Source organism: Typopeltis vanoorti, chromosome 4 (genome assembly GCF_054136105.1).
Source record: "Typopeltis vanoorti isolate ZY-2024b chromosome 4, IOZ_Tvanoo_1.0, whole genome shotgun sequence".
In the NCBI taxonomy this organism is placed as follows: Eukaryota; Metazoa; Arthropoda; class Arachnida; order Uropygi; family Thelyphonidae; genus Typopeltis; species Typopeltis vanoorti.
In genome coordinates this window covers 104,312,132-104,324,759 of record NC_143552.1, presented here as the reverse complement: position 1 = coordinate 104,324,759, position 12,628 = coordinate 104,312,132, and the positions used below count along the sequence as shown (strand labels likewise).

Here is a 12,628-nt window from a genome sequence, read left to right as displayed (position 1 = left end):
CCTCTCTGGTCCATGGACGAACTCTCTTCAGCTGCGCTGTCATCAATATCTGACATGTGGAGAGAATACTGGTCCAACAATCTCCCAACAAACGGCTTCCTGGTAGAAGATCCCTGTGCTCCACAGCTTGGTTTTGATCTTCTTAGGAAGATTTGGTCATCCATAAACAGGATCAGAACAAGTCAGGGCAGATGTGGCTATCTTCTACATAAATGGGGGCTGTCAGATCACCCTTATTGTGATTGTTCTTCCGTGGCTCAGACGATTACTCATATTGTGTACGACTGCCCAAGGCGCCAATTTCACGGTGGTGGCCTATAAGACATCCACAAGGTGACGGATGAGGCCTTGAATTGGCTTTCCAGCCTTGACCTGTAGTTGGTATGATGGTGGCGATGGTTATGAAGGAAACAGAGGATCACGGTCCGGTCTCACCACGAAGACGTTATACCCGTAGTTACTCTCATAGTCCTAGTCATAGTATCAGCAGAACTCCTCCTCAAGTTAGAAGATGATGATACAGTGTGAAATGGGCCTCTCTAATGGATCAAGTTTTCTCACACAAGACACAACTGCTCTCTACTTAAACCTCGGATACAGCTACTTTTATGTTGTGAAGTGTTGTGAGAACATGCAGCCTTGTCATACTTGGTGCAGCAGGACGATAATTGTCCCTGGCTTAATTATGACAAGTTACTTTTGCTTTTTATTTTCAAAAAAAAAAGAAAGACTTAGAAAGCTGGCTGTGCCTTTTATGTAATGAACTTTTATATGTTAAAATTTTCATTATTTGTTTCTGGAAATTGTGATTGTACTTTTCACTTACCAGTTTTCATGTAGTTATAAGCATAAATAAATAAATAAGTCGATCCAGCAGAGATACTCCAAGTAATCTTCTTAGCCAGCCCATTTCATTAACTAATAATTTTTTTCTCTTCGACCTTTTTGAGATTCCGGCATTCACTTCCATAGAGGAGTATTAGGAGGACCATTGTTTCATAGATTCTTACTTTTGTTACTTGTTTGATATCTTTTGACTTCCATATTTTATTAAGTCGTCCAAAAGTTTGGGATGCTTGACTGATTCGTCTGTTTATATCTTTTATAATTTAACCATTGTACTCAATACCTTCTCCAAGGTAGGTGAAGTTTTCTACCTGCTCTAGATTCTTACTATTAATTTCAATATTCAGATTGGCGCTTCTTTTTTTATTTGGATAATTTTTGTTTTGTCTATATTTATGTTTAATCCAGATTTTATACACTCCTTTATTTTATCAGAAATTCGCTGTAGATTTTCTTCTGTGCTTTCAAGTAATGCAATGTCGTCTGCAAATTTTAAATCTGTCACATTTTCCCCATATATTTTGATTCCGGAGTCTTCATTGTTTAAAGCCTTATTGGTTGCTTCTTCCAGTGTACGATTGAACAGGTCTAGTGACAGATTGCATCCATGTCTTACTCCGCTCTCTGTGTGGAACCAGTTGGTTAAGGTGTCCTCCAATCGTACTGCACTTTCAGGTTTCTCATACTGATTTTTGATTATTCTTATGGTTTTGTTGGGAATTCCAAATTCTTCCATAGTTTTCCAGAGTTCTCTTCTATGGATTGAATCAAATGTCTGACGAAAGTTTATGAAATTTCTATTAGCTGTCTTAAGGTGATTAGTTGATCAATTGTGCTTCGCCTTGGTCTGAAACCGACTTGTTCTTCTCCTAGTGCCAGTTCTATATATGGCTTAATTTGTTTTTGGAGTACTTTCGTAAAAACCTTACTTGGAATGTTTTTACGAAATGCCTCTGTAATTATTGCATTCTGTTTTATCTAATTTTTTGTATATAGGAGTTATGACTGATTTGGTCCAATCAGTAGACACTGCTTCGTTTTTGTAGATTCTTTCAAATAATGTTTTAATGGTGGTTCCAAAAGTTGTTCCTTTCTTGCTTTTAAGAATTCTGTATGTATTTGATCAATGCCAGGTGCTTTCCTAGTTTTGAGTTTTTCTATGCTGTGTGCTATTATTTCTTTGGTAAAGATATTTGTTTCCTCTTCCATTTCAGTGGCTGGAATCATAATATCCCGGGAGCTGTTTTTAGTATATAAATCTTTTAAGTATTCTTCCCATCTGGCCATTCTTTTTGTTTAACTTTCAATTAGTTGTCCCTCTTTTTTTTTTTTTTTTTTTGATCATTATAATTTTTGTTGTCCGTGTCTTACTAATTTGGTCTATTTGTTTATATAATCGATGAAGGTTATTTTCTTTTGATAGCTTTTTTTGCCATTTTGCATTTTTTTCTAACCAGTTATTCTTGTCTCTTTTAACTAGTTTTCTAATTTCTCTGGTTAATCTATTATATTCATTTCTGTTATAATTCTGTTTTAGTTTCATGCTTTTCCCTTGATCGCTTAACCTTTTTACTTCATTCGAGATCCAATCCTTTTTACTTTCTCTTTCTGTGTAACCTATTGTTTTTTCTGCCGAATTTAATATTATTTCCTTTAATTTGCACCAATGTTCTTCGATGTTTATATTCTGTTTTGGTAGTTCCTTCAGGTTTTTATCTAGTTCTAGTTGATATTTTCTTAGAATATTGTCTTGTAGTTTTTTTACATTAAGTCTCCTTTTGACTCTAAAAGTGCTTCCAGATTTTAACTTTATTTTTAGGTTTGCTAATACTAGCTTATGGTCTGATCCACAATCTGCAGAGAAGGATCTGCAGTTTAGGATACTTGATTTCCATCTTTGGTTTACAATAATATAGTGTATCATATTCTTGGTTTGTCTATCTGATGACATCCATGTCCATTTTCTTTGGGGTTTTGGTTGTTTAAAGAGAGTTTTGTTTATTGTTAGTCTATTATTTGAACAGAAGTTTAGCAATCTTTCGCCACGTTCATTGCTTTCTCCATACCCGAACTTTCCGATTACTCTTGGCCAGGTATCCCAGTCTTTGCCTACTTTTGCGTTTAAGTCCCCCATTACAATTAGGAGATCTTGACTTGATGTCTGCTGTACTGCTTTTTGCAAATCTATATAGAACTCCTCAATGTCTTCTTCTGATGATGTCGAAGTTGGTGAGTATACTTGAATAATAGTTAGTGATCCGATTGATGTTTTGAATCGTGCTTTAATTATCCTAGGTGAGATAGGATTGTAGGACAATAGAATTCTGAGCCTTTGGTTTTAATATTAGTGCTACTCCTTGGTGTTTGTTGTTCTCCCTGCCTGAAGTTAAGATTTTGTACTGGCCATGGTGGAATTCTCCTTTTCCAGTCCATCTGGTTTCGGAGAGTCCAATCACTTCCCATCGGTAGTTGTGTAATTCATGCAGTAGTATTTCCAATGCTCCTTCCTGGTGAAGAGTTCTTACATTCCATGTTCCTATGCTTGTTATGTTTTTCCTGTCTATTAGGTGATGTTTTGTTCCAATAGCATATTTTTTGCCTTCATTATCTTGGTTCCTTAATAGTGGGCGCGACCCTTGTTTGACCGGGCGACGGTCGAGCCGGCAGTATCTTTAGGTTGGTTAGAGTTCATTCGGTTTAAATGGTTAAGTTTTCGTTAACCACCACTCCTTGACCTGAATTCAGCCGCTTTTTTTTAGTGGATAGTGGAAACTACAGTTTGAGAGGAAAGAGTCACCCCCTCGCCCACGAGTTGCTCTAATAGCACTGGGGGAAGGAGTAAGAAGTAAGAGAGAAAGAAGAGTAGAAGACCAGTCTCCAGATATGAGCCCTGACGTTAAAGTGTATGTATATGTATATATATATATATATATATATAGAACTCCTCAAAGTATATATATATATATATATATATATATATATATACTGGAATATCGCTAGGGTCTCTCAGTTTGAATAGAGCATCAGTCTTTGTTTATTTTGCGTACTTAATTTTCAGAACGCAATATGTAATGAAGCGTTTACGTTAATAATCTAAACATAGTTTGTTCGTGTAAAAGAAGCGGTTAAACCTCATTGAATTTTGTCAAAAATTTCAAAATTACAGAATTTCTCAAACAATTCAAACTTACAGAACTTGTCAAAAATTAATTTAAACGTAGGAAGCTATTCGTACAAACTCTATTTATCAAGTTTTATTATTAGAACAATGCTATTTAACAAATTATATGTAGTCTAATTACAGATGTTTTAAATGACTCTCACCCATGAAGTACATTCGTACCGTGGGTGGGTTAAGGATGGATTTTTTTCATTTTCACTAATTGATTATTTATGTGTATGTTTTCATTTATTTTACACAGTCCCAAAACCCTACTCTAGAGACAACACGGAACTTTGTTCAGCCAATTCAGACCTCCTGTAAGCGAATGCACACTGAAGGATGAAATTCATCTCCACCTCACAAACATCCAAGTTCACAGCGGGAGTCGAACCCACAGCCTTTTGGTCGAAGAGCGGATATACTAACTACTACTCCAACCAAGTCGACAAATTAATACAACTACTATTAATTTGTTATTTGTTAATAGTAGTATTAATTAATACAACTACTATTAATATAACTACCGTTTTTTCTTCCTGGGAATTAGTCCCGTAATCGATGTAAGCATCATGATTCAAAGGGTAAATCACAATCATGTTGCTTTCAATTTTCCGTTTCTTTTGATATTGTAACGTATTATATACATTATATGAACTTTGGACAAAACATTCATACAAAACACTTAAATGCGTACATATTTTTAATGGTAATCCTAGCCACGAGATTATCAACAAAATCCTTGAGGAGAAAGAAGAAACTTATCAACAAACCATTGAATTTGAAGATCTGTATATAAGAGGAAAGACGGTTCAAATAAAATAAAATTAAATTAAAGACAACAATAGAAGGACTGAATGAAGAGAAAGAAAAGTTGTTCGATGAGTATGCAGTTGAAATATAAAGGGATGTTGAATAGCTGCATGATTTAACAGATTTAGAAGAGAGTGGGAGGAATTATTGATCCGATTCTCATGACCAGTGTCCATGTAAATATTTATAGAAAATGCAAATAGCAAAAACTGAATGTCTGTATGAAAGAGAGAATGAATTAATGAAAGATTGAGTTATTAATCCACATAACTGTTCTCTCCTGTACTGAGTCAAGTATTTTTAAGAAAATGTAGTTGCGTAGCTGAGCTGAGGATATATTTTTTAAGCTTTATATAATTTTTTTTAAATTTTTTATTTTTGATCTAATTCCGGCTTTAGAAAGCAAACACGGAAATTTTACAAGCGACCTCAAAGGACATAAGTTTATGTCTCATATATTGAACATTAAGCAAATAAACAAATCTTTAGTAAAAGTTTATTTAATCTTTAATATCAAATAAGATCCGATAAATCAGGGTTACCCTTGGACTAACGTAATTATAAAGTCGCGATATTTTCTTATAATTGCGCAATAATTATATTATTACAGAAGGTTTTTTTTTTTTTGAAAATTAATTATCTCGTCGTGTATCATACTCTGTACGTCGCCGTACATTGTACCCAACTTCCAATCAATGCCATTCATTAATACGTAAAAACAGGCGCAAAAAAGCACAACTAAATATCATTATCTATTGAATGAAATATTTATTATTATAGAAAGTCAGAATGCTTTGCTTTTTCCAGAAATAAATTAATCAGTAAAAAATAGATAAAAAAATAAAATAAAATAAAAAAATAACAAAAATTCAATTTATCACTTTTTAACACGAGATTTTTTAACATTAGTAGATCGGCAGTCTACAGTGTTATCGATCACTCTGGAAATAATACTCTGAGAGTAGGATTTATCAACCTGATCAATACGCTGATAAAACTGATCATATTGCTCAGTATGCGGCTTCTTTTTAATCATTCGGAATATTTAATTGCATTAGCATGATTATAGCAAAACTGATATAACCTATGGCACACACATAAATACTTTTATTTCGGAGTGCTTTTATCCATTTACAAATATAATATAAGTTATTTAGGCATAATGGTCAACACATTTGTTATTTCAATATTTAATTAAAATAATTATATTTTACTGAAATTTTCAAAAATTCAACTCTTTAAAAGAAAGATATTTGGTGCTTTGGCAGTTGCTGTCCGTGAGTAAACAAAAATTCACAACAATGTTGTACCATCAAAACGACTATAATTCGCAATAATTGTTTATTATTAAGCATAATAAAAAAGTCAAATAAAAAATAAATAATAGTATTCATTAAGTTTATTATTATTTTTTTTTTCACTTGTTGTTCTGCAAATAACTGAATCCATTATTATTAACATGATTCATGTACAGCAGTAGTATTAAAGAGACGTAGAAAAAATAGGCGACGCAAAATTTTCCACTACGTCCTCTCCCCCATTAATTGCCAAGTATTATTTTAATTAAAATAAACGGATATATAATATTAAATGCTTCGTATCTAGATTTCGTATCCATATACGATTGTATTTCGATAAAGTTACCAGTAACAGTTTTCTTGTTTTGTTTTTTTCCCTATCTTTATTCCCCTCAAGTTGTAAATCCAAAACCTTAAATGCTTATAAAGAAATATGATGTTGCGGTTTCTGCTGGAAAAATCCATTTGTAAGTAAGTCATTACTCACTTTGAACGTTTCACGAAAAAGAAATGAAAAACAAAAAAGAAAGAAGAAATGTTCATTCTTTCCGAAATTGTTTGCGATAAATAAAAAAAAAAAAAGAAGAAAAATATGTGGATAAGTGACATAAACTTAAATTACAGATTACGGCATGTGAGCTGAAGGAATAACTGTAATTAATGAACGCTGAGGATGATCACGGCACAATTTTCACACGAATGCGTGCAAAATAAAGTGGTAGAATATTTCGCTTATAAATAAAGCATCAAATAAAATTATCGCGTCTATTTTTATGACCATAAATATACAAATCACAGCTAGTGCTTTGAATACGATGAACATAATAACAGCTCAAAGAATCACTGATTTTTTCACGAATAGATTCAATGAACATTATTTGGAATAATATATTTGACAGTAAATATTTTTTTCCCTTTTCATTCTATTACACGTAGCACATATACACTGATGTTATTTCGAAATTTGATTATTTCAAAAAATAGAACTGTTTGCATGTCTGCATCTATTATTATTTCGAATAACAGACGCAGAATAAGAAGATCAAAGACCTCTCTTTCTTGTTTTCTTTTTTGACTAGTTATTTACGAAGAGTTTCTATAAAAGCACTCTGTTGTAACAGAGTATGGTGCGACGAATGTATAACAAAGTAATCCTCACAAATATCACATTAGCGAAATACTGCAGCAACATTCTTAGTAGAATGTCTGCTGAGAAGCGTGACTGATGTTTGCTCATCTTTCCTAAAAAAGAAAAAAAAATCTCATCCTATTTTGTATTTTTTTAGAAATAGTTTCAACATTACAATTTACAGATGCTGTAACTAAGAAATGCAAAGTATCTAATTCATGCAAAACTAAGCAAGTGAAGCTGAAAAGAACTACTGGAATGAAAGTAGATTTGACAATCATTGGTATACGTGCTTCATTGCGTGGTATTTCATCCGAATTTCATTACTTTTGTGGTTTCAAAGACTTTGTTAGAGTATTTTAAAAACCACGCTATTTCCTAACCGGTTCTACAGCACATTTAAATGTATTACAAATATCTAGAGACTCCTACAAACAACCATGAGGCAGTGGAATTCAAACTTACATCGTGTTGGTTGAAAAGCAAAGACTCGATCCATTTAGCACCCTGACCGGCGTCGGTTACCCACTATTGAATTTCAAACTGAAACCATTACTGATTTTCGTTTAAAAAAATAAACTGCAAAGAATGACAAAACTAAGTTAGAAATCAGATCTTTACCAATCAGAAATATCCAGCATAACTGTTACATAATCTCATCAAGAGAAGATTATTTCCTAATCCTTGAATCCCATTCTATTCATGGAACAGACAATGCAGTGTCTTTGGAACATGCGATCAAACTAGTCAGCGCAACAAATGCAAATAACTTATCATAATTGGCGATGAGAGCTAGTAATCATAATTACAACACGCAGGATATTGTCTGAGATACATGGTTTGATTTATTATTTAATCGTATGCATGTTACTTTTTGCAAATGGAATGCAATATTTATTAAAATACACTCCATCATATGCTAACTTGGTGAATGCAGATATGTTTTGTATTTAAATCCGCGAATTACCTGGTGTTTGTCAGTTCTCCAATTAATTAGCCAACCTCCCCACCTCCAGTTTTAATTCTGGCTTTTTAGAGAATTCTTTTTTCTTCGCCCACATTTACTTTTTAAATTCCAGACCACATGCATACCACACATTTTAACATTTTTCTATTAAAATTATCTATGTAGACAATCTCCAAGTTAGAATTAGCGATCAAAGAAGTATGTTCAATGGGGATGAGGGTACCCAGTGATGTCCATGAAAAATACCAGGACATACCGCCACCACCGGTCTGTTTTCGGCCAACCGTGAAGTCTGGTTGGCCAGAAAGAAGCCGATTCTACAGAACGAATATCATCATCATATATATTAGAATTAGATTTTGAAAACAACAAAAAATAATTAAAATAAATTGTAATACATTCAAACAAATAGATTCTTTTTTTTTTTAATCATGATATCATAATCGATTAAAAATGACAAAGAGTTCTGTAATACAAACCAAAAAAAAATCACATAAAACGTAGATTATTATTACATAGTCAAGAAATTCTTTAAATTACTGTATTAATTAATGATAGACATGACACAGAAATGGCACAAAGTTTGCCTTGAATGAGATTCCTCTTATTATTATTATTATTATTATTATTATTATCTACAATGGAATGATAAACAAACTGGCAAACATTTAATATTAAAATCGTTAATTATGCTCGAAACGACCATTTCCCTACTAATGCTTCTAATCGGAAAAATATTTCAAACAGCGAATTTCAGAGCGAAAAAAACAGTTATAATTAAAATGATTTTTAATCAGTTTTTTTAATTTCAAGTTTTGAAGATATGAAAATATTTCAATACTGTTAAGCGAAAGATTTTTTCTGATTTTTCTTTTCTGAAAAATAAATAAAATAAAATCTCACAAGATGAGCCTCACTAGCTGTCGACAATTATTTTTGATGCAGCGTTAGCAACAATACTATCGATGCCAGCAGCCATTGCAAAACATGTGATCCATATTTAATTTATTATTTTTTAGAGAGACTTTTGGTCTTAAAGAAATAAGAGAGATGTGCAATTGTCGTGCAATATTATTTGTAGCATATATTATATTCAAACAATAAGTTACGCAAAATACGTAAGTTATTGTTTTTTTTATTATTATTATTTTAAATACTTTAAGGAAAGTTAAATGGAATATAATATTTTTCATTTGTTGAGGTTTGGAAGTGTTAGAAGTCCAGCAAAAGAATTATAGTTAAATGCAGTACTATTTATTTATTTTTTCTTGGAATCGATTATTATTATTTAATACAATAAAAATGGTGTTTAATTTGCCAATGCATTACCAAACGCTCATAAAGTCGGCAATTAAATGAAATTTATTTCAAATTTACTTTCCTCCTCCTAGAAAAGAATGCGTTTACATTCCGTGAATGAACTACGATTGTGATCGTAGTTGTTTGTTTTACAAAGAATATTTTACAGATACCATTCATCATCATTATTATTTAGTCAAGGTTTACGGTGAAGAAGGAGACATTTAATTAACATACAAAATGTTTGGAATTTAAGCAAACGACTTTAGCATTTTGTAGTTGATTATCGTTTATACAACGTTTCCTGCAATTGTTTTTAATTCTCTCAAATCCATTAATCCAATTAAGCAAAGTGAGTTCCAAATACACAAACTGCCTTTGCCGTGACCATGAACGTGTCAGTTAATGTCAATATTTCTCTGTCTCAAGAAAAATCATTCTTAAACATCATATTTTAATTATTTACACGAATCAAGAGTTTCGATGAAAGCACAAGGGAATAAAAGTTCATAGTCAGTCAAATTTTATTTACTTGTTATTTATCTAAAGTTAATAATAATGATAATTAGCTGTGCTTATAAGACTTGAAGGTATTTTGGACTCAATTCATTATTAATTTACTCAGCTTAACCTTTAAGTTCCAGTCCAAATACAAGGAAATAAGCAATTAGCAGACATAAAACACTCATAGACACTTATTTTGGCTGTAATTCCTGACAATCTAATTTAAATCATCTTTGTAGAAAACCGCACGGTTGGACTAGTTTGTTTTCAACTTGTCAACAGTTATTCCTATTGCTACATTCTTCATGACTCTTTGTACAATAATTTGATTGACTGCATACACTTTAATATTTAGTCATCGATTACAACGCGTGTTTCATAATTCCATCAATGTCATCAAAGGCATTAATCTTTTTTTTTTAAACTCTCATCAGCCAAATCCATTTTTTTACCAATTAGAAAAAGAAAACAATAACTGAAATCGATATGTTATTAAGCTGCAGGCATCGATTGCGTCGAGCGTGTCGCCACATAATACGCATTGCAATTAAATGACATGATGTAATAATTCAAAATGGATAAACCGAATATTATTGAATATTTTTTGGTCATTTTAAAATGCGAATATGCAAACGATCACTTCTCCTCACAAGGTGTTCACACGCACACACACACATGAGCATTACCTTTTCTCTGATGGAAAGAAATTCACTTGAGAGACATTTAGAGAAATCAGGTTGCTCCCAGAAAGCTCCACTTCCTTTCTTCAAAGTACATAAACGCTTTACGTCACCTATAAAGAAAAATGATAGAACAAAAACGAATATATTTCCCATACAATATGGTCATAGTTTATAATATTTGATTTCTGTGGCAAAAATACGCTATGTTTAGGACAGCACAATATTTCAGAGAAACCTAACCAGCAAATCCCATTAGCGGGTGGTTCGTATGGCCACAATCAAACTTACTACCTTTCAAGACATGCAACAGTTTGTAATAATATGGGTCAAGCCTTTGGATCAATCATTTATCAGGACTACTATTCTATATAATGTCTTAAAAGTACTAGTTTCTCGTCCGTGCTCAGTATTCCAATTCATTCCCTAGGTATTCTATTGGATCGAACTTGGGACTCTATGCCAATATTTTTGCATAATTTTTTTCAAACCACGTCACATTCATGGTGAATTGTCGCGTTGAAAGAGACACACACGTCTGCCAAAACGCCATCGTGTAGGAAGCACTGCATTATCTAGAAGCATTGCATATCCGCCATTATCTTTCTGGACACGACACAATCAAAGGACTGAGTTCATACCCATGAAACCTGAACATAAGGAATACGAAGCTGTTCTGGTTTCATGGATTTCATGTTGCATAATTTCATCTTATTACATGTTACATCATGAAATAATGCAAACATAATTAATCACTCCATACCCACAGGTTTTTGTCAGTGTTCTACGCATATTCACAATGTTCTTTACACTAGTATTGTCAGAGCTATTGCCGTAAATCAGGATGACGACGGCTTATATACAGCAGTCCAAAAAAAATCGAGAAAGTTTGATTCTATACGCATATAGAGCCCAACTTCCTCGGTTTTTCTGTTATATAATTAATCCAAATCCGTACAGACAGTCAGTGGAAACTATCATGTGGAGATGAGAGAAAAATATCAAGCAGAAGTTCTTTGAACTGCTGGTTGATCATTTCTGCATCGGATAGCAGAGATGTCTGCGCCTTCGCCGCTACCATCATTAGAGTACTCGTACACTTTGGTAAATGCTCTGAATAATAGTAGTGATGTTTTCATGATAGTTTCCATGGTTTTCCTGTGTTCCCTGAGTCATTTCGTAGTTGAAGTGGCTCCCTCATTTCTGCTGGAAGATAATGCTGCCTATAGTTGATTTTCAAGTGTTACGAACAGGCAGGCCATTGATATCACAATATCACATCTTAAGAAAACATGTTTTCGTAGTCTGCAAATTCGTTCTTCTCCTTATGCGGTTGATAGTCGACTCTAGGCGAAAGGTTGCTGTATATTTGTTTTCCTTAAGGAGTAACATAGGCCCTATATGACTACAGGAACACGTTTTGTGGTTCTACTAGTTTTCTAACATTATAAATGCAGAACAAAAAAACAAAAAAAAAATTGAGGAACCTGTCTCCGCTGTATTTTAACAAGCTGAAACAGTTGCAGTATTCAAAATCTATCTTATTGTTTTAGAAGAAAATACATTTAAAATAAATAAAATATAAAAGTATAAATACCATTATAGCCATCTGGACATGGTTGAATATCTTCCGTATTAGCAGCAGCTCGGGACCATCTTACTTCCATATGTTGTTCTGCTGGACAAGACGGAATTGCTCCTATAAGACAATATATTATAAAATTGTTTGTATTGTTGTTGTACAATATTGTTAAAATTAATTAAAGTAAATTTAAACAGGAGTGGTAATAATGGTTTGATGACTGAAAAGAATGAAAGGAGTGCGCATGAAGAAATGATTTAAGGCTAACAAATGCCAATAATTTTGAAAAGGACTTTGAATACGAAAACGCCAAATGAAAAAGATATTCAAATTTTTCTAGCTGCACTCAT

At 32.8% G+C, this 12,628-nt stretch overlaps 1 protein-coding gene across 1 annotated transcript in view; it reads right to left on the bottom strand.

Moving 5' to 3' along the window:
• Window positions 1–12,628, bottom strand: part of LOC150107569 (uncharacterized) — a 613,086-nt gene that overhangs the window by 418,022 nt on the left and 182,436 nt on the right. The window contains exons 9-10 of the mRNA XM_090392132.1: window positions 12,294–12,395; window positions 10,703–10,809 (exon numbers count right to left, since the gene is read on the bottom strand). Coding sequence (XP_090248258.1) covers window positions 10,703–10,809; window positions 12,294–12,395 — 209 coding nt within the window. The remainder of the gene's footprint in view (window positions 1–10,702; window positions 10,810–12,293; window positions 12,396–12,628) is intronic.